At 37.2% G+C, this 27,477-nt stretch overlaps 5 protein-coding genes across 7 annotated transcripts; 2 read left to right on the top strand and 3 right to left on the bottom strand.

Annotated features, from left to right (window-relative positions):
- Positions 1 to 253: 253 nt before the first annotated feature.
- LOC113501100 (ras-related protein Rab-5B) lies at positions 254 to 16,344 on the bottom strand. 2 transcript variants are annotated; one of them, XM_026882115.1, is made up of 6 exons: positions 16,142 to 16,344; positions 11,200 to 11,450; positions 10,000 to 10,072; positions 2,386 to 2,602; positions 1,976 to 2,094; positions 254 to 1,652 (listed from the first exon to the last, which is right to left on the bottom strand). In XM_026882115.1, exons 2-5 carry the CDS (start codon positions 11,445 to 11,447, stop codon positions 1,994 to 1,996), a joined length of 639 nt encoding a protein of 212 aa, XP_026737916.1. In that variant the 5' UTR covers positions 11,448 to 11,450; positions 16,142 to 16,344; the 3' UTR covers positions 254 to 1,652; positions 1,976 to 1,993. The 2 variants fall into 2 exon arrangements, with proteins under 2 accessions (XP_026737916.1, XP_026737917.1); XM_026882116.1 differs by lacking the exon at positions 16,142 to 16,344 and adding an exon at positions 15,546 to 15,852.
- A 580-nt stretch (positions 16,345 to 16,924) lies between these two features.
- LOC113501068 (anaphase-promoting complex subunit 13) lies at positions 16,925 to 18,158 on the top strand. 2 transcript variants are annotated; one of them, XM_026882061.1, is made up of 3 exons: positions 16,925 to 17,017; positions 17,282 to 17,514; positions 17,797 to 18,158. In XM_026882061.1, the coding sequence occupies exon 2, from the start codon at positions 17,299 to 17,301 to the stop codon at positions 17,506 to 17,508; it is 210 nt and encodes a 69-aa protein (XP_026737862.1). In that variant the 5' UTR covers positions 16,925 to 17,017; positions 17,282 to 17,298; the 3' UTR covers positions 17,509 to 17,514; positions 17,797 to 18,158. The 2 variants fall into 2 exon arrangements, with proteins under 2 accessions (XP_026737862.1, XP_026737864.1); XM_026882063.1 differs by lacking the exon at positions 17,797 to 18,158 and having other exon boundaries at positions 17,282 to 17,515.
- On the top strand, positions 16,983 to 18,458 carry LOC113501066 (rRNA-processing protein UTP23 homolog). The gene is made up of 2 exons (XM_026882059.1): positions 16,983 to 17,159; positions 17,797 to 18,458. Exons 1-2 carry the CDS (start codon positions 17,040 to 17,042, stop codon positions 18,436 to 18,438), a joined length of 762 nt encoding a protein of 253 aa, XP_026737860.1. The 5' UTR covers positions 16,983 to 17,039; the 3' UTR covers positions 18,439 to 18,458.
- Positions 18,459 to 18,579: 121 nt separating this feature from the next.
- Positions 18,580 to 20,317, bottom strand: LOC113501067. Its single transcript, XM_026882060.1, has 3 exons — positions 19,914 to 20,317; positions 19,582 to 19,823; positions 18,580 to 18,780 (listed from the first exon to the last, which is right to left on the bottom strand). Exons 1-3 carry the CDS (start codon positions 20,221 to 20,223, stop codon positions 18,625 to 18,627), a joined length of 708 nt encoding a protein of 235 aa, XP_026737861.1. The 5' UTR covers positions 20,224 to 20,317; the 3' UTR covers positions 18,580 to 18,624.
- A 448-nt stretch (positions 20,318 to 20,765) lies between these two features.
- LOC113501064 (pre-mRNA-splicing factor CWC22 homolog) lies at positions 20,766 to 26,755 on the bottom strand. The gene is made up of 5 exons (XM_026882058.1): positions 25,554 to 26,755; positions 24,714 to 25,371; positions 24,088 to 24,226; positions 23,571 to 23,694; positions 20,766 to 23,304 (listed from the first exon to the last, which is right to left on the bottom strand). Exons 1-5 carry the CDS (start codon positions 26,581 to 26,583, stop codon positions 21,605 to 21,607), a joined length of 3,651 nt encoding a protein of 1,216 aa, XP_026737859.1. The 5' UTR covers positions 26,584 to 26,755; the 3' UTR covers positions 20,766 to 21,604.
- Between the last annotated feature and the right edge of the window lie 722 nt (positions 26,756 to 27,477).

Genomic DNA, 27,477 nt, shown 5'->3' with positions numbered 1-27,477 from the left:
CCCCACCGTTTACATTTTACTTATAAAATATAAATTATACAAGACAATATACATAATAATTAATAATATGTATAGAACAATTTATCCATCGAATAATTAGTGTTTTAAAAATAACAATATAACTTCCTAACTGAGAAGTGTAAATCTATTTCATTAACTATGCCATATCATATTATTTTGAACTAAAATAATGAATTCAAATATGTGTCTAAACATTTCAACGAGAATTCAATTCATTTTATTATTATTTCTATCAAGGGTTCCTTCACTTGGAGTTGTATTCCCAACAGTGACATAGTAATGGGAGTTTCCCATTAGTCATGTTGTGTTGGGAGCACGTCGCCGAGTGTATTGAAATGTCTAGGAACATACGCGTAGCGACAGGTGAGTGAGGAGGCTCCGGCCGAGAGGCGGGCGCCACGCTACCTACTTAAACTTCACACTTATAAATGTTACTCTAGTGTTTATATAAAATTACAATAGTTTACGAAGCGTAACATGTTTTCGGGTTGAAGACACGTTTTAGACAGTAAAAATCATTTATTATACAAATTTAACGAAATACATACAACGAAAATATACACTAAAGATAACATTTATAAGTAAAAGAATATTATTAAATGATGCAAGCTAATTATTATGGCGAACAACAAACACAACTTTCACAAAAAGAGGTAAAGATTTTAAATACTTATAACAGTTGCCAACAACGAAAAATAATATGTAAATATAAGTTGTGTTGTTGATCGCCACACTGACGTGAACTGATGGATGAAATAATATTAAATGTATATCTAACGATACACGAATGTAAATGCACCTTCACCAATTAATTTTGACATTAAACGCTTCTATTTCAAACGCAATATACTTTAGCTGGAGAAATAGTAATACCATTGATCTCGATTTAAATTAAAAAGAAGAAAGAGTTATGTTATGGGCACAAGACATCCTTAGCCCGGTAAAGGAGGTGAGTTAAGGGTATGTAGCCAAGAACGAATTCATCTGGTCCGTGAGTCCTACACAGTCCCCCAACTGAAGTATATTTCTTAATGTTTTATTGTTTAACACAAGCTCAATTACTGCTAGAACGAAGGAATCTCGTTAAGTAACCCTACGGCACAGTGCACTGCTAACTTGATACAAACGAAAGTAATTATAATCATTTTTATTACATTTCTCATTACAGTTACAAATAAGTTTTAAAACTAGTTATCATTTTTTATAATTAGCTTGTTTTTTTTTAAATATAATATAATGTTTTGACGCAGCCCGCGCGGACGTACAGACACACTTGTATCGGGAGGCCGAGTCGCGAGGCGCGCTAGTTTCGTAGAATAATATTGCGGGAAGTAAATAGTTATACGTAGTGTATAGAGCCTAGACTGCCTCGCGAGACGAAACTCTAGCTAATTTGGAGAAGATTAGCAGGTATGCGATGAGAATGTAATCTTGGAGGCTAAATAATGTTTTTTTTACGAGGCGTAGAGTTTTTTTCCTAGATGTATAATATTGTTTTCCGCTTGTGGGTGTTGTCCTCGTAAAGCTCGCTAAGTAGGACCAGCTGTGTGTGTATGTCCGGCGGGAGCTGGCGGCTGTGCCTGCTACATACCTCGCCCCGCGCGCACGCCCGCACCTAACGGCGATTGTGTCTGGAAACATACAACACGACGGTTTATATACGGTAGCTTATTAACCGTGAGATGAAAGTTGGGCCAAGCGGTTTTTTAATGTAACCATTGCCGTACGAAAAATGTGTTTGCATCTGTTTCTTAAGTGTTTTTGTTAAACAAGAACTCGTTTATCATTTTTACCGGGGATTCATAACGGAATTCAGCAATTTCTGCTGGTACCAAGTGAATTATTTTTTTATAAACTATTTTCGATCTAAGGAATTCAATCCTTATATCGCGGGAGTTTCACAAGCCTTCAAATGCCATGTACAAGGTTCCCCCGGCGTCCAGCAGCCCCTCACCGAGTGAGTGTTGCGGTATCACTTGCAGCAGGAGGAGGAGCGCGGCTGCTCGGCGTCCCCGAGCCGCCGCGCGCCCATCGCGCCCGCGCCGCCGCCCTCGCTCTTTGGTAACTTGTTCGCTGCAACACAAACATGCATGTTAGCTACAACTATTCAGAAGTGTACAATGAGTTTCCTGACATTTTATCATCCTAACGAACTAAGAAACAAGATAACATCCCCATTTAACTTTAAGGAGGCATTCAAAATTTATTTTTGTTAGTTCGTTGTTTTTGGGAATCTTATAGCGTAAATAGAAACGATATACATAGCATTTGTCACAACACTTGCCACTTGAAAAAAATAGACCAAGTAGATGAACGTGGAAATGTCCCTGAATTTAGAGATAGTAAGATATAATATGAACTGACCGATAGCTAAGAATATGTCGTTGACGTTCATGGCGGTCTTGGCGCTGGTCTCCATGAAGAGCAGGCCGTTCTCGTCGGCGTAGGCCTGCGCCTCCTCGAACTCGACCATGCGCTTGGCGGCGAGGTCGCTCTTGTTGCCGGCCAGCGCTATCACTATGGACGGTGACGCTTGCCGCTGGAGCTCCTTTACCCAGTTCTTGGCGCGCCCGAATGTGTCCTGAAAATTCGAATTAATTTTATTAGACACATAGGCTGTTTACTTTTTGTTAAATTTTGAACCAATAAATATTAGTTTCACCATAACTGCAAGGTTTTTTTTATAAACTGTTGGTCTATATTAAAAAATATTATTAGTTAAATGGAAGCTCCTATCGATAATCCTCCTTGATGATATATGAATATGCTTTCTCAATTAATGGGCTATCTAACACTGAAATAATTTATAAATCGGTCTCGTATATTAGCGGGAACTTTTCCAGAACTTTTTCAGCTTTACAACATTAGTATAGTATTTAACTTGGTTGGCCATGATATTTCCATGCTAAATAATATCAGTCACTTTTAAAAGACTCTCATAGAATCGTTAAGTTGAATTAGCAATTGGATATAAGAATAATGTTTCACGACTTCAAGTACAAAAATCAATAGTAAAGGAATTAAAAATAACGCGATTGTATCGATTTCCGGAGTGTGTGACTGTATGAATGAGCGTGGGCAGCGGCCGCAGCACGGCGTACGTAGTCCGCGAAGACCGATAACGACACGCGCGGACACTCGAGCGCACAAGTGGGTTTAGAATTGTTTGAATATTTGATTTATAGGGCATGATTCTTTGCGACACTTTTTCTTTAAGTAGAATACTGGATCAATTTATTCTCAGCACTAATCTCATTTATCTCATTTTTGTCTTCCCTATACCCTTGTGTTTCCGATCGGACAAAATAGCACTTTGTCCTTCGATTGGGCACTGTCGGTAAAACAGTACAATCTTATACAGGCACAGTCTATATTAAAAGACAATGTATTTTTTTTCTTATCTGCTACAAGATGAATCATAAAATAAGACGGAATATGTTTTTCTAACAGGAAAGAAAATAAAACAATAAATCACATATAACAGTGTGTAAACAAAGATACTAGAAAGTCATTTCGCCAAACGACGTACTACTATAAGATAACGCGACATTAATTACAGACAACTGTACAGTCTATAAAAGTAATCCCGATATGAACATTACATTAACATATAATGTGATATATACCTACGTATGTGTTGTGTTATCTACGCCGGTCTGTACTCGCCCTTGAACTAGCGAAGACTTACGCGTATAATACCATTTGCCGAGCACAATATTGACCGCAACCAAAATAGTGTGGTGACGATTGTGGAGGTGGGTAGTTATTAGGTGACGTGATTTCAATGCTGAGAAAGGAATGGGATTAAATGAAGCTATTTCGCAAAAGAAGCTTTTATGATAATGATAACAGAACATCTGGCTTACAACTTGATCGCGTATGTGGCAGAAATATTGTTCAAGGAAGCGAAAAATTTTCTTCAAAGGCAGGCAAACTTTTCTTGGTCAGGGTTCAATTAAATAGTATTCTTGTAAGCAGAGATCACAATTAAATAAAACTAGTCAAGTGCGAGTCAGACTCGCGACACTGAGGAATATGGGTGCTAAGGTTTATTACAAAAAATATTATAAGTAATCAGTGGTCGGTAATTATATGCCTCTTACTGCAACGCGTAACGTTGAAACACCCCATTAATTCACGGACCATATTTAAACCATTCGCGAATCATCAGCCCTTTTTAAATACATAGAAGCAAGGGCTTGTAAAGCAGAAAAAGAGAAAAAAGAGAATGTAGCGTCATATGGAGTGCCGAGGATAGGCCTTCTATATCAGAGCTTTACGCGACTGCTCGCCCGCTGCCACGGTAGCTCTGCAAGAACTCCGGTTGGGTCCGAAACAAGTCGAAAACCCAATATACGTAAGAATTTTTAAAGTTGGCGACGCACTGTAGGCACTGTAGTTACGAGTATGTCTTTTTCTAACATATTATTATAAGACTTAACTCCGGAATGCGATAATACACAACATGTGTAACCCACACGGATTAACATAGCACATATCGCGATTATAGATACCGTATTGGAATGTTCGCGACTGAATCATATCGTCTACGACTAGTCTCGTGTGATAGCCGGCTTTGTCAACCGTACAATGCTGACATGTTTATAGAAAATGTATAAGTGTAAACTACTATGTATGAATGACGAAGTGTTCGGTCATAATATAATTAGTGAAGTCTTGTGATAAGTAAGGTAAATAGGTAGGTCTGGGGATAAATTGTAAGAGTGGGAGCCGATCCCATCATAGTCTTGGAAACGGTTAGGCAAAAGATTAGGTATAAGATAGTTTCATCCTTCCAACTGGATAAAATGTTTCGTACACAAACGAGCAAAGCTTAACCCTGGCTCGAGAAGTGTGTAAGCGTGCCAAAAGAAATCTTTTGGGAGCACAACTTAAAGGTCGATAGTTCAGCACCTATGAACTGTATCAGTCAGGATGAGAATTTATCTGCACCAGACGTCTGCAGTGACGTTTATACAAGATAGTGCGTGTGGGCGGATTCGGGTCGTATCGTGCTATGCTGACCATTCAAATAGTTATAATAAGAACTGGAAAATAGAAAAATGTTTTGGTTCAGACACTTGCGTTGTTTAAGGTTACCTAGCCTGTCTGGAGAATATTTAAAATGTTTCAAATAATACTAAGGGTATAACACATCTCATTTCAAAACGAATAGAAATATAATGTTTAATGCGAAAAAATAGAAATACAAATAAAGGTGGCAAGAGATTCAAGAATACTTTTAACGGTACGTAACAGAATCAAGGAACAATAGTATTGGAGTTTTTTTATTCAGAGATGAGCATAATGTTCGACACACCGAATTACAAAACAAATACAATGTAACAATGATACGATATAATACGGGGCACAGCGAGGGATGTTATCTGATAACAGCCGGAGTTATCAGCGCGAGTAACACATTTCTATGGTGTACTACTGACTTTTAAAACACCTGCACGATTGTGAGAAAGAAAACGTTTTCATGTAAAGAAATAGAAATTGTTTTGGAAACAATTAAAGGGTTAATTTAAAAGCGTCTATAAAACTTGAGAAGATGGTTTAAATTACTCCAGAAAAAAGTAAAAATTCTTAAAATAACATCGAAAACCTTACGTATACTTACTTACTAACTTACGGTACTTCGTGCCACCTATTTTCCATGAGGGCAATACTACTTATCGTCAAATTGTTTAACATTACATGTAATATGGGCCGAAGCTATTACTTATCTGTCAAAATGATTGATGTACTGCACTCATGACAAGAACACAAGAAAAATACCATTTATTATATTAATGTATCCTCGTTTTATTGATCGGAAACTTAGACGGTGTTGCAGAATGAGAGTAGTATCACCAGACTTGCGAGACTATCGCGACTGTCTTTTTTTGGGACAAGCCCGCCACACGTATCCCATCATTGCAACTTTTTTTTTAGGCGGGGGATTCCTCATGGACACCCGCCCCCCGGGGGGGAGGACGGGTAGTGTCAGACTCTTACTGACTAAACCTGGGGCCGACCACAAGAGCCCCGGCCCACGCCACCACGCGTAATACATGATATCACAACACTGTGATCCCATCATTGCAACTCCTGTAACCCAGGATAAAATGATAACTAACTCTAACTAGCACTTAAGCTCGGTGTATCCCAGGGAAACGATGTACTGTCCTGAAACCCGCAACGAAATTAATCAGAAGTAGTAAAAAAAAAAAAAATCAGCATCTGTGTTGCGGTAAAGCTATCAAAGTGACTTTTGAATACGATAGATAAGAATGTAGCCGAATTTGAAGGTAGCGTTTTATAAACCTGCCATTGACGTGAAAGCTCAAAACAGAGACGGAGAGAAAACGCCGCAACAACGCGAAGTTGCGATATCGCAGCGTCCGACCTAACTTAGTATGAAGGATCCCTTAGGCAGTGACCAGCACTGCGGGGGATCTAATAAAGTTACAAGGAAATCCAATTTCATCTCTATTACTATGATTAGCTAGTTATCTGCCGGAAACTACGAGAAATAGATGATCGCCCGATTAGATATGTTTACTTATTCCAATAGATATCGGAGTTGTTTTTAAATATAGGTATTTATGATAGACAATGACACAGATAGTGTATCGGGAGAATGTTATCTATACAAATGGAACTTAGCAAAAAAATTTTTTCGTTAAGCAAAAATAATCAGTAAGTTATCTTTGGTCTAATTTTCTTTTTGAGTGAAGCCATATTTAATACTCCTTTTTCTCCTAATGTACTGAAATAAGAGCAGCAGTCGATCTAAAACCGGTATTACTTAGATACCTAGTTGTAACTTAAATTTTAGCAAAGGATTTGGCTATCAAACAACAATATTTGCGGTCAATGTCACAAAACATATTTATCGTTGGTTATGATCGTGAAAAACGTGTTATAATCCAATTGGCGAGTTCTTGCTTTGCGCTCCAATACCGTCGTAAAGGACTACACCAACTAGCGTGTAACAAATCAAACTGTATTTACTTTAAAATATGATCTGTTAAATTTTGTAAACTAGAGAAATTGATTATGTGGAAAGTGATAGGGAAGGACAACCTTTTTTTCTCCCTCTTTTGTTTTTGTTTTGTTTCTTAAAAAGAAGATTCGATTACTTTAATGTAGTAAATGTTGAAGCCTACAGCTACAACATACGTAGTAACTTTTCTTGGAATTTCAGCTACTTATTTTAGAACTTATCTCAGAACGCACAAAGTTCGGCGAATTGCTAGTGAATCAATAATACGTAATAAGGAAAACCTTATCGAAATTCACGAGCGCAATAAGACACACGGCAATAATAAATCGCCATTATTTTCTTCATTAACGTTAATTACGTGTGACGTATATCGTTATGCACGGAACTATTCTAAACTCATGGGCTAAAACAAATGAGTTGCTCTACGTTGATTTAGATGTTAACAGTTTATGACATCCGTTTATTCCTATTTCATAGAATGCAAATAAATATGTAAGAAAGTCACTTAGTAAGATGTTTTGTGACAACAGCTGTATAAATATTCTATTGTTGGTGCATTTCATAATTATCTTTTTGCTGAATATGAACCACCTTTCTGTTTTTGGATGAACTGTATTTAATAAGATGGGCACGCGCTACAAAAAAGATAGCAGGAATAGTGTGGAAGCAGAGACAAAAAGATAGACTTGACTGTGTCCAGCAGTGGGCTATACGGGACCAGCTATGATGACATGGGCGCATGGGCGCCAGGAGTAGCGGTACATTGACAATATTAGACGTTGTAGAAATCAAATGAAGGGTTAAGAACAAGAAAGCGACACCGCTTATTACAATGTTACGATCTAACGTGTGAGTACCTTAAACAGCTGAAACAAAACTGTTACATCTGTCGCTAAGTGGCGCGCAAACATTCTCGACCTTTGCCTATTGACCACTGCTGACTACAAAACAGAAACTACCGTAGTGTTGCACTCAAGGAGAAACTATAACCTGCTACCATTCAGCCATTGTCGAAGTGGTATTGACATACATTTCGTCTTTTTAAACTGCGATATAGGTAATGCGGTTTTTCTTCTAGAAGTTGTAGTATTTTTTGTTAGCTATAAATAGAGTATAATAGAATTCATAAATGCCTGTTGATACTTTATCTATATGAATATAAATGGAATGCTGTTTATTGGTAATGTGATAACAGCCTAATCGATCTGGTGAATATTGTTTGAATATATTTAGATAAATTGCCGGTTAAATTTGGGGTCGGGTATCCGCGTTCCTGCGTTAGGCTAATCTGCACTGGGCAGAAATCTCTCTGTATTTTTGACCACCAGGGTACCCCTGGTGGGCCTGGTGGCCAGAGCCTGCCCCTTACGTAGGGCGTATAATAGGATAAGGGTAGGACAAAGAAATAAGAAATTGCTTGATACATTTCCATGAGTTGACTTAGCAGAAAAAGCTTGACAAAATTAACGTTTTTTTGGGTTGAGATTGATTTTAGGCAAGTTAAAATAAAAATCACGTGTAATCCGTATGTCTTTAAGTCTTATATAGATATTGTTTCGCGAACTTATTCCTATATTTTTAGCTGACGGCAGAGGCTAAGCTACTTTATTGGTTTCCCGCACGGAAAGATATCATATTTGTGCGACCTACAGACGTTGTGTCATGTGTTGCCGATGTTTTAGAAAACCTTCGTAGAGAGTTTGAATGTAATAAAACTTAGCAAGTTCGGCTAGTTTTATAGGTCGCTTCTGGAAAGTGGCCAGTCCAGTTTTCCATTAAATACATCTTCTTTTGTGAAAAAGGACTGGTTACAAACCACGTGTTTAAAGTTAACAATACGTTAAGTAACACTTAAGTAACAGTGCAACAGTTTTAGTAAAGGAGATATTATGCACGTGTTGTGAAGGTTTGTCAAAATAAGCAATTAAGCTAATTAAACCTTGGCTTGGGGCAAAACTCTTCACCTTGTGTGTTATATGAAATTTATATTTCCGAAAAAAAATGTCCAATATTATTATTTTGTCAATTGGGGGATAAATAAATAAAACAATTCGATTTATAGTTTGGTAAGGAAGCTTCTTTTCCGTGAAGTATTATTACCTATACTTCAGAGATAACATAGCATAATGCAGTCGCTCCTGCTGCCAAGAATAGTGATAGCCATCTAAAGAACTTATTATGTTTCATAGTCACATCAGGTCGGTGCGACGCCCACTTTTCCCTAGTGCAGTCAGCAACTTTTTAACATAATCAGATTTACCAAATAAAACCGAAATTAATAGGCTAATTTATACTGATGCTATAAAAATTAAGGCTATAGAAAACTTGTAAATAACGTACGACGCATTTCATTGATTGATCTTCTTTGCCGATTCAATTACAGGTAATTAAAAAGCGTAGAGGGCGGGTTCGCGGGCAATAGCTAGTTTTAATAAAAGTGACAACTTAAAACTTGTGATTTGAAGAAGTTTTATGTGGAATCAAAAGTGAAATTGGTGTGAGTAACATCTTTATCTAAATGATGCATCTAACGTTGAGCAGTTGAGGCAGTCTGTTGAATGCGAAGGTCGCGCTTTACGGGATTGGTTAGTTTGTACTTTTCTTAGTTCATGCGTTTGTTGTTGATGGTTGGTAAATTAATAGCGATTTTATGTCATGCTTAAGATGAAAATGATATTCATTTTTTTTTGCTATTTCATTGTCGCCTTAATTTAATTTATTCCTTTTGTTAATGATTATAGTTAAAAATTGCGTTTTCGGCAAGGAAAGGTAATTAATCGTTAATTTTATTTCGATTAATCCCGGTAAAAAACTAATTTGATAATGTTTTATTGCTCTTTAACTGATCTATGTTAATCTCTCATCCAGGAATAACAAAATCAATTTTGTCGCAAATCAAAGCGTGTCTTCAAGAACGGAAAAGTTACACAGATTGTTGTTTTCACAATACGCTTTTGAAAAATAATTATAATTAAAACAATTACCTGATTAGTAATATCATATACGACGATGGCCGCTTGCGCGCCCCTGTAGTACATAGGTGCTAAGCTGTGATATCTGGAACAAAGTATATTTATTATTCAACTGCTCAAAAATAACAAACATATACACGTTATATCGTGGCCAAATGGAATGAGATCTTATAAGATTATTTCTGTTAATGGCGTAATTTACATAGATATTATCCAAATATAAGATTATTCTATAGATGTCGTTAAAGTCACTGATTAAAATCATGTTTACTATCTTCCAATGTTGAGTGACCTTTACAATATCGGCTTAACTACTTTTGTTTTCAACTTATTCCATTCCTTATTTTAAAACATCTGTCCATTTGACAGCGTTTATCAACCTTTTTGCTGAAGATTTTAATGCCAAACAAAGCCCCAAGCAGAGGTGCCAGTAGGTACCGCTGCCGAGAGTACATAAAGGCAAAGGAAAGAACATGGGTTGGTTTTTAGAGTCAAGACTGACACCTTCTGAAAAGTCATCTTCTCATCCGAAAAACAAAAACTGTACGTTTAGACACCATACAGTGACTGCTCAATATATATACACAGATGACCTTACACAACAACTTTTCATAGCAACCACATTGTATTTCACTGGTTACGTCAAGGCCTACTGTTGCAATCCGCTCCGGAATTTTCCTCAAGTATTTGCATTTTCGGAGTCATTTTTCTACAATCACTGTCGTGATACAGTAAATAAAAGCGAGAGATAATTGTTGTAGACTATCGTCACACGTGACTGGCGTGATTATTTTGATAGTCTTAGAGCAAATACCGAAACTACTAACTACTAATCTATTAACAGATTACTAAAATAGTATTTAATAACTAATTAGGCAATTAGTTTTGTTAATTGCTTATTTTTGTTATTGTATTTTAATAATGATTCAATGTTTTGCTTTCTAAATTATAGTAGTTTATCTCTTGATTTTTTCTATCGTAATAAAATGAAATAATTAATTAAAATACTCTATCGTGACAGTTCAGTCTTCACACTAGTATAACAAGTAAAGCCGAAACGTTTGTAACCACTTCACACTTTCTAAAAAGGGGTGGCCCAGTTCTGATGATTTTTTTATGGAGGAAGATCATACCCTGGTTTGAAAAATAAACTTTTTGCATCTATAACCGACAGTAACGCTTAGCTGAAGACAAAAGCTAGTAAGATTATACCTTTCCTGTCCCGCCGTATCCCATATCTCGAACTTGACGGTGGTGTCATCGAGACAGACGGTCTGCGTGAGGAAGGCGGCGCCGATCGTGCTCTCCTGGTACTCGTGGAACTGGCCCTTCACGAAGCGCAGCACCAGCGACGACTTGCCCACCGCCGACTCGCCGAGCAGCACCAGCTTGAACTGGCACACCTTCGTTTGGGGAGCGCCGTTCGGACGCTGTGCCGCACCGCTCCTGTTTGTCGCCATCGCCTGCAAACATTACCCTATATTACAACTTTCTTCAAGCCAAGTATAGAGGTAGCGAGAGCTCTTGAGTACAATATGTGACCAATTCAAAGGCTTCATTGACCAATCAATTATAAGTTATTTTTATAAGTAGCATTGAATTGATTTCTGGCTGAATTACCCATTATAATATTATTATATTAATGAGTAATTAAATCAAATCATATTTCAAATAATCTTGTCTATATTATGAGGTGCATATCAGTCAATTAGCAATAGAGCTGCTAGTTACCTAGCAATGTGCTTTACACATTATTAATTGAACAACACATGATGTCTACTTTCGTTTTATTTAATTACAAGCTTCACAAAAGGTATAACACAGTTATAACTATGTAAAAACTGGTCCTTGCCTGTTCATTTACACTGAAACAACCGTCCTTGACCGGCGAACAGCTCACATAATTCTACAAGTCAACCTTGATACGTTTGCATGAAAATTACAATAACTTTTCATACTGTCTTTAAGCTAAGTGCTAAGCTAACGAATTTAATTAAAGCAGACAAGGGCCATAACACGCCGGACTTAGAGCTATACGCAAAGCTTTACAATTTCATGTGGAAAATTTGTACGGATCCCTTAAAACATTACATTGAAAGTAAAAAAGTCGTTTAACCAACTTCTATCAGCCGTTATCAAGAACTATACAAAGAGTTACCAAGTGTCATGCTGTCTTCGTTACTGTAAAGGGAAATGAGAATGACGGCATGACGTCATAGTGTGACTTTTCTCATAGTGCCGCTCTTGATGGGTGGTAAATAGAGACCTCTTTATTTTCCTTATGGAAATCCTTATACACTTCCTTTGCTCTGAGGAAAGCGAAACCGTGTACCGAATTCTTACGGGTTAAAACCTAGACGGGAACACTTTCGCAGAGTACCACGACAGATCTCTGGGTCATCTCGTCATCCTTTAACACTTTTAAATCTGTAAACTACATTCTTTTTCATAGCAGAATGGTATATCAAGTTGGACACTTACTGGATGTAAGTTATAAAACTTATGTTAACCCTGAACTTTTATTATGTTCTAATTAACGGGTAAAGATGAATTAGATTTTTAATTACTCTGCATAGCAACAGGCTGATCGAAAAACACATGTCCATGATTGGTAAATCTAATTGGAGATAACGAATTATTTTGTGAACTTGTATGGGCGTCAAACGACTCGTTGACAGAAATTCTGACCTTGTGACCGTCTATTGTTTGTTTAATTATGTTTTCGAGAGCAGTTTCCTGATTCACACGTTCCTGAAATATGCCTTTGGGTGGATAACCATATTTAGAAAAAAAATGCAATATAAGTACGTATGTATGCCAAATTTTTCATAACGGCATCATGTTTTAATGGATATTCCATAATTTATCACCTTTAAATCTTGACCGCAGGACAACAATAAAGAGAAAAGAAAGACGTCTGTTAGTTACGACAATGTATTAGAGTGTATACATAACACCACAACATTTTAATGTAGTGTAAAGATTAAACTACCCGCTATTTATGCAAATAGCGATACGTGACTCTATGCAACAAAATCACTCCCAATTACAATATTCGTATGGATCTCACCTACTAAGCGAAGCCATATAAAGACCTACACGTTCAGGTCTTTGTACACCTGATATTTATATTATGTCGTGTCAATAATACGTTGTTAGGAAATCCTACGCGACAACAAAGAAAATTGAACAAGATGGCTGGGGAAAAGTCATTGACTTTTAATTGCCATTCTCTTTCCCACAATAACAATATGAAGGAGATAGCATAATCAAATAATGTCCTACTGACACAAAATATACAATAAATCTGAAAAACATTGCAACAAAGAAATGCTTTCTAAGATTAAGGTATAATTTATTATGGTACTATGCAACTCACTAGAAGTGTGGGACTCTAATTGTTAAGTAAATTGACTCCACGGTTAGCAAAGTGGTTGGAGAACCACGCCAAACCCACTGTCAGCGATGTGTCGCGGGTTCGATCCCCGAATAAAACAAATGCTTGTCTTGAATGGGTATCTTTGTGATGTGAATTGAATTTTTGTGGAATCTCCGCGACGTTATGATTAAAAAGGGTAGTGCGGGAGTCGTAAAAACAAAAAGTAGGTACACTTCTTAGAAAATTAAAATTCCAATCATTAACGAAACTTATTAAGTACAATCCATATCTCGAGGTTGGACTTCATCACACGTTTATCATCTGATCTTTGTGAATATAATTAATTAAGATACCAAGGACGCAAATGACCTACAGACGACAAAAATATCGTGACGTCAATATTCTTTATTACAAAGCAATAATACTTGTGCGTTTATGAAAACAGGTCTTTAACCTTTGTCTAACAATGAGGCTGCAGTTTTTGGACTTGTAACATATCATTATATGTAAGTACTTATTTTTGTCAAGAAACTGCAGCTGAGATTTCAATAGTAATATTAAAAAGAGGTAAATTTTGTGACATAGTAGGGGGTAATCTCAGGATCCACTTACCCCATTTTGGAATTTCTTTTTAATGAATAGAAAGAAAAGTTATTGAGTGTCATAGTCCATTAGCGCGAAAAAAAAACCACGACAAAGTGCAAGCAATTGTTCTACAATAACATAGGATTCTGCAATAAATTACGTTTAATATTTTATGAAGCTAATTTTAAAGATGATGAACATAAGAGACCGGAGGCTGACCCTAATATGGTTGAGAAAAGCCTAGGATGATGATGAAGGCTCATCCCCAGTGGTATCAAAGCAGGAAACTTATCACAGGTCTAGTTACCTTACCTTTACTTAAACTTTAAAGGCAGAACTTTAGCAGTTATATAAGGGACATGGTACCAGATGGTAGCACTCTCACTTCCCCTTTAAACTACAGTCCCATGTTCTAGACCTCATAGTAGATACAAAAAAAAACAGGTCTTTTAAAAAACAAACATCAATTAGCAATTAAGGCCCATCTTTTCTCTCATTTATAAAATACATAATGCCCTAATCAATAAGAACATGGAAAATGTGTTATCTAGAACTGTTTCTAATATACTTGTAATCTGCGAGGCAATTCAAATGTGCTATCAATCAGAAATAATGATGTTTATAACATTGCATAATGTTATGGCTTGTAATACCAAGTTATGTAAACATTGACTTGTCTTAGTACTATTTTGTTCTAGCTTTGACTTAAAACATACAACTGAATAAATTTATTGAGGTGTTAAGAGGATGAATATACAGAATACAACAAACAGTGTGATTAAAAAAACAATTCCAATTGGATTTTTTTAATAAGATATTATTTTTTTATACAAAGTGCTCTCAAACACAATATGACTCAAGGATGTATTTACTTTAATTAATCACACCAATTTAATGTCATAACACTCCCAGGAACATTCACTGTATACTATACTCACATTATTTTTATACTCTGTTATGTGGCTGTACACAGCATGACCCATGCCTTATGACAATTGGCTATTGTCAGTGTCACTTTTATTTTCATTAACACTGCACTGTCACAAATATGAAACACTTGTGTCACCATTTATACATTTTATACCCACATGTTGTTAATGTAGATTTATATTATAGGTACAATACTTATTATATTTGACCTTCATGATTATTGTAACTTAATGTATCATATTATAACTTTCTTATATGGATTATTAAACTACTACCTACATTTCATCAAAGAAAGTAACTTTATGCAGTATTTATTATTTGTTTTATTTATAGGGGCACTTATCTTCATAGTTTATTTATCACAGATAATGAATGTATAATTCAGTTTTACACAAGGACAGGCTGGGATGTGAGTTTTATGAATCATATCATTAGAACTTATACTTTGCTCATAAAAAATCACAAACAGCAATAGACAATCATTACTTATCTGTTGTTCTTTTCACAAAGAGTACCTAATCATTATAAATGTTCTGGAAAAAGATATGCTAATTTGTGCATAAATGAGAACACATAATTTTTTATAACTTTTAAAACACATTTAGCTCTACAAAATATCTTGAATTTAATTATTCTTTAACATTTTAATGAGTGTTGCACTTACCAGATAAAAGTCCTACAAATACACAATTAGACACCATTGACAAGAGTTATAATTACTATAAACTTGATGATTAATCACCCATACACACAAAAAGAATCCAACTTGTTGTTTTTTCTAATCAAACCTTGAGGCTTGAGAACCACGAAAGCGACTGTAATAAAGACTCGCTTAAAACGGTAAACAAGAATTTGTTATCTCCACGTCCGTATCGTCGCGAAATCACAAAGAAACAAAAGGTATTAACAATGACACTATCACAAGTATTCGGCGCAGTTCACCGGACTACATAATATAATTTCTAGATCAATTTATCTGTCGGGCACTAAAAACGTGTCTGTTATGATGATGACTAACCGCTTATGCTCGTATCAAAGCGTTTCCTTCGACTCCGACGATTAAAAATTACCTATAGACGCCCTCATCGAAATCAGCTGTATGTCATAAAATCACTCAACGTAGGCATCTACGCGTCCGATCACTTGACCCGCAGACTATTGTACATTACAATACACATATTCTTCTCGTTTGATCAACACTTTTAACAATATTCGATAAAATGACGCATTTACTTGATTATAAGGATATGAAAGACGTACCCTCCCTGTTATTATACTGCTGTTTTGCACTTTTCCTCAGGCGACAGATCCTCACGAGGTCGCCGTGTCGCCGAAAATATCATTAATTACACACTTTAATGAATAAAATCATTAATTTTAAATGCTAAACTGGAAAATCTAGCACAGAAATGCAAAATGACCACGAACAAACATGGAAGCGAGAGAGCGAGCGAGACGTTTCATTTCACAAAAAACTATCTATGGTTTCATAATACGTCATTTTTAAGAAAACTCATGTGCTTGTTTATGATGTTAGTTCCAAGAAAAACCCAAAGTATATGCATAAATTATGAGACTATTGCATTTTTCAATCTCATATAATTCTATATAAGAAAATAAAAGACATGTAGGTCTTAAAAAACATTTTATTGCCCTGAAAACTTAAACATTTCTTTGATATTGTTGTTATTTCACTGAATTTGTTTATCTGCTATTTAGTTCTTTTATTTATTGATTATTTCAGCTAATCATGATTTTAATATGTTGATTATTATAATTTTACCTTCAATGATAGAGAGAAGAATAAGATGGTACAAAAAACTACAATCCGAAAATCAAGAAATTCTTATATGGCAATAGTTACACGGTTGACATTGAAAAGGGATAAATGTAATTTTAAACATAAGGCGTTGTCATGTACTCGCTTGCTCTCTACAATTATAGATATATTGTTTTCCTTTTGACATCAAGTGAATGTGCTGGAACACCAATTATGACCAATTCCATTCATAACAACTGAATTGACATTAGCTAGGAATAATACTGTTTTGACTTGGTTGATAACACATGTGGTTTTTCAGTTACAGAATTGGAATTCTGTTCTAAACAAAGCACATTATATTTTCTCTTCAACAGGTTTGTAAAATAGCTATTCAAAATGAAGATTACAAGGTATAAAAAAGTTCAGAAATATTTGAAATTCTACTACAATAACTATGGTTTCCACCAGCCATACCAAGTGTTAATCGACGGCACATTTTGTTTTACTGCTTTTAAAGTAAGTCTTCTGTCTCTCAATGCATTAAAGCGCAATGAAGAAGACTTAGTTTTAATTACTGCTCGCATTACAAACTTCGGTGTTTTACAAAACATTTATTCATTTCTCAATTTTCTTCTAAGGATAATATCTGGCTAAAATGGATAGCAAGTACCGTCGGAACGGTCGTCTGATCGACGTAGTGGATGAGGAGTGGAGGAATGAGCAGCTGCCTCATGAAGACATCCAAGTTCCTCTGGAGGAACTGCCGGACCCTGAGGCAGACAGCGCTGACTCCCATCTCACCTTGAAAGAACAGAGTATGCGTTGGCAGGAGAATTTCCCTGAGCCAGCAGCGAACAGTAATTAAAACTAGGTATTCTGACTTTTATGCAGTTTTAGTTATGGCACATGTATAATCAAATGAAAGAGATATTATTGTAAATCAGCTGATATGAAACATGTAGAGGTCCAAGAGTTAATTATTGAAATTTTTGTCCAAGCATTATTATTTATATTTCCCTTAAAATAAATACAGATACACTTTATGCAAGCAATCCTCTCCTTTTGGAGACTACTTAATTTAGTGAAAATACCAAAGAAGAGAGTATCAATCTTGTTTTTGGTAATTATAATATTGTTGTATATTGTATTTCAGGAACAAATAAACATAAGAGACCAGATACCCAAATATTTAAACTCTCAAGCTAAATTGTTGACAACAAGATGTATAATTGTAGAAACAGAAAAAATTGCCAAAAAGGCTCATGGTGCCCTGACTATATTGAAGCAGTATGGAATACATGAGTGTGGGCACAAAGAACCAATAGCGGGGTCTAATTGTATATTGTCTATGATTGGCAAGAGAAATGACAAACATTACATTCTGGCAACACAAGACAGAGATTTACAGGACAAGTTGAGGGAAAAAAGTGGTGTTCCACTCTTGTATTTCCATAATAAAGCTCCTACATTGGAAAAGCCTTCACAAGCAAGTTATGCTAAAGCAGGCCAGAGCTTAGAAGGAAACCCATTCATGTTCATCACTGAAACACAAAATGAAGCATTAAAAACCATGAAACAGGTTCTAGGAGTGGAACAAAAAGTCGAAGAACCCAAAATAATTCCTAAGAAAAAGAAACAACATAATCCTAACCCCTTGTCCTGTAAAAAGAAGAAAAAGAAACCTTTGAACAACAAAAAGGCGGAAACTGTTAGTGAAGGGAAAATTAGGAAAAGAAAAAAGAAAAAGTTGCCAAAACATGTAAAAGAACAATTAAAGAGTGTTGCAAGTAATTAATAAATGTAGTCAATAAGTTATTCTCTTTATTATTTTCGCCCCTAGTATTGTTACAAAACCATTGCTTGAAACACTTTGTAAAATCTTTTCCCAAATATATATCTAAAATTATATTATGATATTTTCCAGTTAAAAAAATGCATGGATTAATACATATATTTATTAATAGCTTCACAGAGTTAAGTGTTATTTTAGTTTAAAAGGCCACACCAATTTAAGCCTGTGGCAGCCGAACGTAACAATATGAATTAACGGCAAGTTGGATAGATAAACTGTGTGGAAGTGAGAGATAATGTCGTAACAATCTTCTGGTTCAAACACCTCTTCTCCATCCGGGCTATCCTGGAAATCAAGATCTTTGTATATTTTTTTACTTATGTGGTTTAAGTAGCTTCAGTCCCAGAACATAATTATTTTGGTATTGCCTATCCAAAATTTCAACCGCTCACGAAACACAGCTGGCATTGTGGGCGACTTCTTTGATTGTTCAATGATTACATGTATATAGATCTAAATCTTCAAGAAATATTGTCAGGGAGAGGGAACGAACGAAACTTTCGCCGATTCAGTTTACGCTAGCTACTATATTTTATAATTATGTGAAATGCAGGTGAACAATACTTGTAATAATGTATTTTTAACATGACTTCTACAAGACCTAAGGGTGTTGTCAAGGTGAAAACAAAACTATCCATTTGGCAAAAGAATTCCCCTACAACGAGTGCTATCGGCGAAAGTTTCGTTCGTTTAACCAATTGTCGTTGAAGAGTGTTTTCGGTGAACCGTTACATCGGCGAAGGATTCATTCGGACTACGAAGCGTCGATAAATAATATTTTCGGCGAAACGTTTCATCGGTCAATAATTTTTTCGTTCAACTAACCGTCGGAGTAGAGTGTTTTCGGAAAATCGTCCTTTCGGCCAGCGGTATTTCGGAATACCATACGTAGCTCGAGACTAAGAGTAAATTAACATCGCTTTTTATACGCTACCTACTAAAAATACTAGTCTGCTAATATATCGGTGGGGTCAATTGGGCAATCCCGACAAATACACATGAAGTATCATTGAAGTAATTCCTACTAAAATTACCAAAATACAGTTGGGCTGATGCTAGATGCAAAAGTCAATATAGTAGTTATACCTCGATCGTGTGTCTTATCATATTCTCTTTGAAATACTTCCACACCGATGTCGGCGACTGCCAGTAATACCACTTGAAATATATATGAGCGTCTAAGTAAATTGTAAGCAGGACGGACAATTTGAAGGCATTGAAATCCCTCTGCGCTGCGTAGTCGATCGTCTCCGATAATAGGCTAATGAGGAAGTTCCTTTCAGACACGTTGTAGTTGGTTATTATTTTCTTTTCTATTAGGAAACTACCTGCAGTATAAAGATGAAAAAAATACCTGTCAGTAATTTAACTGTTCAACAGTACCTACATTAATTAATCTTATGTGCTATGTATCGAACCTATGAATTTGCTCAGCCCATGTATTGTATCGGCATCAGAGGCTGCAATCATAGCCACTACGTCATCCTCAGTCATGATACTGCCGATCAGCAGGTGGGGCTTGGGTTCAACGCCGGGTTTCTTGAAGGGAGGGGCATCGTTCTCCTTCAAAGAGTGCAGGTACGATGGCGCGGAGATCTGTGTTTTGATGAGCGCGTCTTCCGATAGGATTGGTATGACTGGTGCGGATGCTGCTTTTATTTTCACAGCTTCCTCTGAAGAAGGTTCTGATGCCACTGAGCTAGTACTAGAATCTAAGAGAGAATCCATTTTATACAACTGGTGTCAAAGTAATAATATATTGTAATTATACCTTGCAGTTCATGTACTTTGAGCGAATGAGTTGTCATAATAAGGAAGCTCGTTTTTTTTTAGTAACTTGACATATTATAATTATTAAAGGTTGGTATTTATTGAGGTTTATTTATTCACAGAATGATAACCTATTTTTAAATTCAACCTATTTGATACATTAAGGTGAGTTGCTTCCTCAACAAATAGGTCCTCGATTCTGCTATTTTACAATGGCCGATGAATGATTGGCATTTGGATTTGAAACTATTCTTATTCTCATGAGCATTTTGGCAACACAATAATCGGAAATCTGAATCGTACTGAATTTTCAATTATTAAATTAGTAATAAGTATTGGAAAAATGTCAATCAGAATACGAATAGTATAATTTTAATCATATTTTTTACCATTCTTTCATCGGCCATTGTAAATAGCGGAATCGGGGCTCAGGCAAGTAGGTTAATTGTCAGTTAGACGCATCAGTTTATATAGAAAGGATTAATAGAAAAATAAAACTGCAGATTATAACACTACCATTTATTTAGCATTGAATGTTCTCTCCCATGAGTACTACACAGGTATTTGTAAAACACTGATGCGGCAAGAGGCCGTGTGGCTTGAGGCAGGAATACTTGCACTATATTAATTAAACTAAACAAGCTTTAGTTTTAATCCGGCGTAATGTCAAATCTCTTGATATCTTAAAATAAAAATATAAGAATTTAATTCCTAAAAAATATAACTAAACCTGTCATAAAATAAATAATGAAGTTACATATCATTATATATTGTTGACACCTTTTACTTTTAGATTAATAGAACTAGCTTCAATAGAGTTTCAGTGATTTAGAGAGATCGAGAAGGGCTGTTGCTACTGCGGAAGCTAAACACCACAAGTAAGTGGGGTACTGCGTGAGGTGAAGACTCCGTCTTGCTTAATACTCTGTCGGGCTGAAAAGGTATATTACTTTAAATTTGATGTTTTTGAAAAAAAAATGATTTTTCACAAGTTCATGCAGTGTTTTTTGTATGGGACTAGCTCGCCACACAGGACCTTCATTGGAGATCCTGTAAGCCAGGATCTCCAATGAAACCAACGAAAACCACCGAAAAACGTAAACAATTAACTGCCTTGGAACCCGCAACGAAATTCATCAGATATAGTAAAAAAAGAAATAGTAAGATCACGCAGTATGTGTGCCTAGCGTAAAACGTATGAAAGTTGTATTTTCAAGGAATTAAATTTTTATATTTCGTGTCATCAGGACGACCGTCGTAGTCCATCCTTCTTGTTCTATCACCACGGTCTCGCCTCTCGTCACCCCTGTGTCTCCTGCCATCTACCTTTCGGTATCTGTCAGTTCTTTTTGCGTCTATCGTCTTCCCTTCGAGTTCTGTCCCCGTCCTTGTCTCGCCCTCTCTGATCTCTGCCTTCATCCTGACGTCTGTTATCGCTCCTCCGATCTCTATCTTCGTCTTTTCTTAATTTGTCATCATCTCTACGGCCCCGCTCTTTATCCTCATCCCGACGTCTTTCATCATCATCGCGTTGAATTTTGCCTTCATCTCTCCGCAGCTTGTCATCACGACGTCCTCTGCCTTCTTCTCTTTCTGGCGTCCCATCATCCCGACGTCCTCTTCCTTCATCTTTTTGTAACCTCTCGTCATCCCGTCTCCCCCTGTCTTCTTCTTTTCTTAATCTGTCATCATCCCGACGACTTCTTTTTTCATCTTTTTGAGATCTTTCATCATCTCGACGTCCTCTGTCTTCTTCTTTTTGTAGTTTTTCATCATCCCGACGACTTCTTTTTTCATCCTTTTGAGACCTTTCGTCGTCTCGGCGCCCTTTTTCAATATCTTTTTGCGATTTGTCCTCAGCCCGCCGACCTCTGTCTTCATCCCGCCGACTTCTGTCTTCATCCCGACGATCACTGTTTTCATCCCGGCGACTTATGTCTTCATCTTGACGACTCCTGTTTTCATCTCGCCGACTCCTGTCTTCATCCCGCCGACCTCTGTCCTCATCCCGCCGACCTCTATCTTCATCCCGACGACTTCTGTCTTCGTCTCGACGATCACTGTTTTCATCTCTTCGAACCCTGTCGTCATCCCGCCGACCTCTATCTTCATCTCGGCGACTCCTGTCGTCATCCCGGCGACTCCTGTCGTCATCCCGCCGAACTCTGTCCTCATCCCGCCGACCCCTTTCTTCATCCCGACGATCACTGTTTTCATCCCGGCCCTTTCTTTTGTCTTCATCTCTACGACTTCTGTTGTCTTCTCGCCGTTCCCGCTCTTCATCCCTTTGATGCCGGTCTTCTTCCTCTCCACGGCCTCTTCCGTCATCCCTCTGTTTCCGGTCACCGTCTCTACGATTTCTTCCCTCATCTTTTTCATAATTATCGTCATCCCAACGACTTCGTGCATCATCTATGTGTGGCCTACCATCGCCTTTACGCCCTCTGCCTTCATCCATTTGATTCCTGTCTTCATCCCTGCGGCTTCTTCCTTCGTCTCCCCTACGTGTTCTTGCTTCCTCTTTCTGAGATTGCTCGTCATTACGGTGTCTCCTACCCTCGTCCTTCTGTGGTCTGTCATCGTCGCGGTGGTTTCTATCATTCCTCTGTGATCGATCGTCATCTCGTCGGCCCCTACCGTCGTCTCTTTGCGGCCTGTCAGCGTCCCTTCGTCCTCTGTCGTCATACTTTCCGTTGTGGTCTCTATCTCTCCGGCTCCAGTCTTCATCTCTACCGTTCAGTTCTCGGCGTCTACCGTCAGAGCTCTGTTCGTTCTCTTCATAGCGCCTCCTTCTGTCGTCCCCATTCCTTTGGTCCATTTTGTCTTTGTCTGCATTCCTTTGTCTAGAGAAGTTATCCCTCTCTTGTCGGTTGTTTTCTAAACGCTTAGCATCTTTGCCGTATGTGTCGTAGAAACCATCATGCCCCCATCTTTCCACTGGCTTTTCTGCCTCTACTTCGGGTGCTTTATCTTTAGTTTTAGATTTTTTGGATTTTGATTTATCTTTCTTCTTTTTGCTTGATTTTTCGTTGTCGGAACCTGAAAAAAGAGATTAGTGGTATATATTTTGGGTAGCAGTAATAGTGAATATTTTGCGATTCATTCAAAAGAAGTATTTTTGATTGATTTGAACACTACAGGATCAAAGCTTACGTACTTAAGGTATCGATTATAAACTGTAGTGCCAACAAAAAAAGTTTTTTTTTAAATAAAATATCAGAACAAACTCAGGAGTTGTCAAAAATTATTTACGCAACACTATACTGTGTTTCTATTGTAGGAATAAACTAAAAATAAGCTAATACCACTGGAACTTGAGTCACTAGACGAGGAATCGTCAGAGCTACTAGAGCTGGAACTGGAATCAGAACTAGACTCGGAGCTGGAGTCACTGTTCAACTTGATCTCAGGTATGGGAGCGGGCACATTCTGAAACGGACATTAAATAAAACAGTTAAAGACATTGCCGACACACACGCTTTCGTCTAAGTAAGCAAATGACTCACGTAAATATGAAACATGGGCGATCCGTTCGGGAGGTGCGATGACATAAAAATATTTGCGTTAATCTTTCAACACTTCTTTTGGGTAGAGGGTTAAATGCATTCGTATTTCAACTTCCAATGAGAAAATGAAAATGAGAGTTGTGAATCTTTCTAAATGATTAAAAACTTTTCGTTACATGCCAAAGTCCAGCAATCTATTAAATGTTTTACATATACAAATAATTTTCGTCTACAATGTATCTAACCCTCACCAGCATGTATCTAAATTATAAAATGGTATCATGGTTCAGTGAATCTATATAGAAATACTTGTGACCTTGGGCATTTGTTTCAGGTGCTCTCGCAGCTCGTCGGTGAGGCCTCCAAGACCGATGGACGTAAAGAAGTTGATGGAGAAGCGCGTGTTCTTCGGGTTGTCACGAGGAAACACGCCGGAGAAGGCGCCCTGCAGCGTCCTGAAAAGAAACAGACGTAGCGCCAATTAAATGATGAGCTTTAATATCTGAATCATATTAATTATAGTGATGTGTGATGGATTGTGTGAAAGACGATATGGCTGTAAAGAGTGTTTCTTGTGAGATGATGGCCGATAGGAAGGTATGGAAGGAGATGACATGTTGTGCCGACCCCAAATAAAATAATTGGGATAAGGGCAGGGGGATGATGATTAATTATAGTGTGTTAATGTTAAGTGATGTACAATCAATACCAAAGGCATTTTTTTATGTTATGAAAGAATGATTAAGTTATCTAAGATCGTTTTTTAACTAAATGAGCTCATGGCTCATTAAAGTCAAGTTACCCTACAGTAGCAAATTGTAGAATATTTGATCTGGATAAGGATGAGTCTGTTCTTGATTTCATTTTAACAAACATTTTATGAGAGTTTGCGAAACTCTCATAAAATGTTTGTTACGAAAATTATAGGTGATAACAACTCACGGGTCTTTCAGGCGGTCATTCAATTTCTTCAACCCCATATATTCAGCCAGTTCTTGGAATAGAATCTTGATGTAAATACGGCTGGAGCTTGTTGTATCTTCCTCATTGAGCTTCACACATTCCAACACCTCCCAACTAATTGAATCCGTGAACAGCAGGTGTGCAAAGAACTTACTAACATTCCTCAGCCTGTTAGTATCCAATCTATGTGCAGTACCATATGAGTCTTTGAATATTTCTTCAAATGGACCGATATAGATACGGTTGATGTTGCAAAATCGTTGTGCCAGTAGTCCATAGAACTTCTCATAAGTCCTCTGTTCAGCACAACAGTCTAGGAACATGTGACACAGCTCTATTTCTTGTCCGGGCTTCAATTGCATCTTCATTAGCTTGTGGGCACACTCCTCAAAGTCCAAACTGGAGTTAATGGTCAAGTATATTGTTCTCCGCAGAGCAACGAGGTTAGTCTCTGTATTGTCGATGATAGTGACTTCTTTCTCTGCGGTTTCTTCCTCTTCGTCATCAGACTCATCACTTCCACTTTCTCCAGACCCATCCTCGTCACCAGACTCAGCATCAGAGCCTAAGATCTCTTTACTTAAAGTCTTGTATTTCTGTTCATTTTCCTCATATTTCTCATCAAATTTGAAGACATCTGGAATTTAAAAATAAGTGTTAAGGCAGACATTACATTGATGCACTATATGCAAAACTCTTTTTTTCTAGTATTTAATTTGCAAAATTTAATAATGTAACATTGTACAATAATAAAAGATTATAGAAAAGTATGATGAAAAGCAACAATTGCATGATTCAATAACACGAAAAAATACTTACTCAGGATATCCTGTGGGTCTGTTGCCTCGTCCAGCATCATGAGGTGAGTGAACTGTTCCTCTTCAGGCACCAGCTCTAAATCCTCTATCAAAGCTGGGTGATCCTTGAAGCCATCCTTCCACACTTGAAACATCACCTCTATCATGTACTGCACCCTCTTGTCCAACTGACCCTCATGAAGAATGTTTCTCAACATCTCAAAAATAGCATTAACTCCTTTAGAAGACACCTCAGTCAGCTTCTGACCACATTCCTTTAGAAAAGCAATGGCCACCTCAACAGAATCATCTGTAGGGGTCTCAACTAATAGAGTCAACAACTCTAGGGCCAGAATTTCGTGAGCAACCCTCTGGTTAACTAAATGGGCAATAAATGATGCTGAAGATATACAGGTAGGCTTGTCATTACGCTTAAAACCTCTTTTGAACTGTATTACTAACCTCTTTAGTAACAATTCTCCAATATTTGGAAATCGTGAGTTAACAGCGGCGACTAGCGCGGCATAAACATTCGTGAATGTTGGCGATGCTGCCTGTGCCTGTATAACCGACCGGCATAGCAAACCTCTACCGCGCACTATGTTTTCTTTCAACAACTCTTTGATAATGATACCAATATTACCAACGTTAATTTTGTTGATGTGCCCGTGTATAGACTTTTTCAAAGCCTCCCAAGCGAGTCTTTGATATGCTACTGAGCTTTTGTCGGTGATTTGAGCCTGCATCATCCTGAGACGAGCGGGAGGTATGTAGGCCCCTCCAGTCCTTGTATTTAACATGTCTGTTTCTTTAGCACGGCGTACTGGCGCGTCTTTCTTAGCATCGGACTCTTTAGCATGCTTTTCGTGCTTGACAGGGACATCGGGTGAACGTGACTTGGAATGCCTGCGTTTGCGCCTAGAATCTCTATCACGACCTCCGCCTGGTGACCTGGATCGCGATCTGCCTCTTCTAGGCTTCTTTTCCCTACGTCTTTCTTCTTCGTCACTGTTTTTATCTTTCTTACGCTTACCATCATTATTTGATTCCATTTTGTATGAATTTACTACTTTGACAGTTAACTTAGAAACTAATGTTTATATTCTTTACAACACAGAAATTAAAATGCGAACTATTGATGATAAATATCAGTAAAACCTTGAGACAACAGCAAACTCAAACGCACGGAGGCGCGGCCATTTATATTTTGACATTTACGCATGTCGTTGTTTTACTGAAATGTCATTCATAACCTTTTAAAAAAGATTGGATTCATGGTTTTTGGTAATAGTAATAGTGATACCAAAGTTAAGATATTTTTTCACACTTATGTTATACTACAATGCGAAAGTAGCTCTGTTTGTCCCGCTTTTCAAACTGCTGAACTGTTTGTAATTAAATTTGGTTTACATATACGGAAAGGACATACGCTGCTTTTTAAGTGCAAGAAAAGGTTGTTGCGGTAGGGGGGAGGTTCAATGAGGGGTCAACGTTTTTCTGTTTTTTAAATGGACTACGCCTTCGAAGTTTGGCTTAAATGTTGTTTAAAATATTAAAATACTCGGTGATTTTTGAAAAGCAGCCCAGTTCATGTATCCGACGTAAAATACCCCTAGGCGCGATTATTATTTTTTTTATCATCAACTAAGATAATAGGTACGAAGAAAAATTAAACAAGAAAAATCTGAAATATACTCTTAAACATGATAAAAACGCCGCTGCCCGCGCCCCTGACCATTGTTACAAGGCTCGGACCGCGCTCGCAACAGAGCTGTATTTCGAAAACTACGAATTGCATCATAATATTGAATAAAAATTACATTTTAAATTTATTCAAATTTAATTATTCAATTTTTGGTTTCTTAGGTTTACGCGAATGTTAGACATTGAAATGAAACTACTTTTACGGATTTTATCGCGGCTACCTCACATCTGGCTACCTACTG

This window comes from Trichoplusia ni, chromosome 15 (assembly GCF_003590095.1).
Source record: "Trichoplusia ni isolate ovarian cell line Hi5 chromosome 15, tn1, whole genome shotgun sequence".
Taxonomy (NCBI): Eukaryota; Metazoa; Arthropoda; class Insecta; order Lepidoptera; family Noctuidae; genus Trichoplusia; species Trichoplusia ni.
This window is presented reverse-complemented; position numbering and strand designations above follow the sequence as displayed.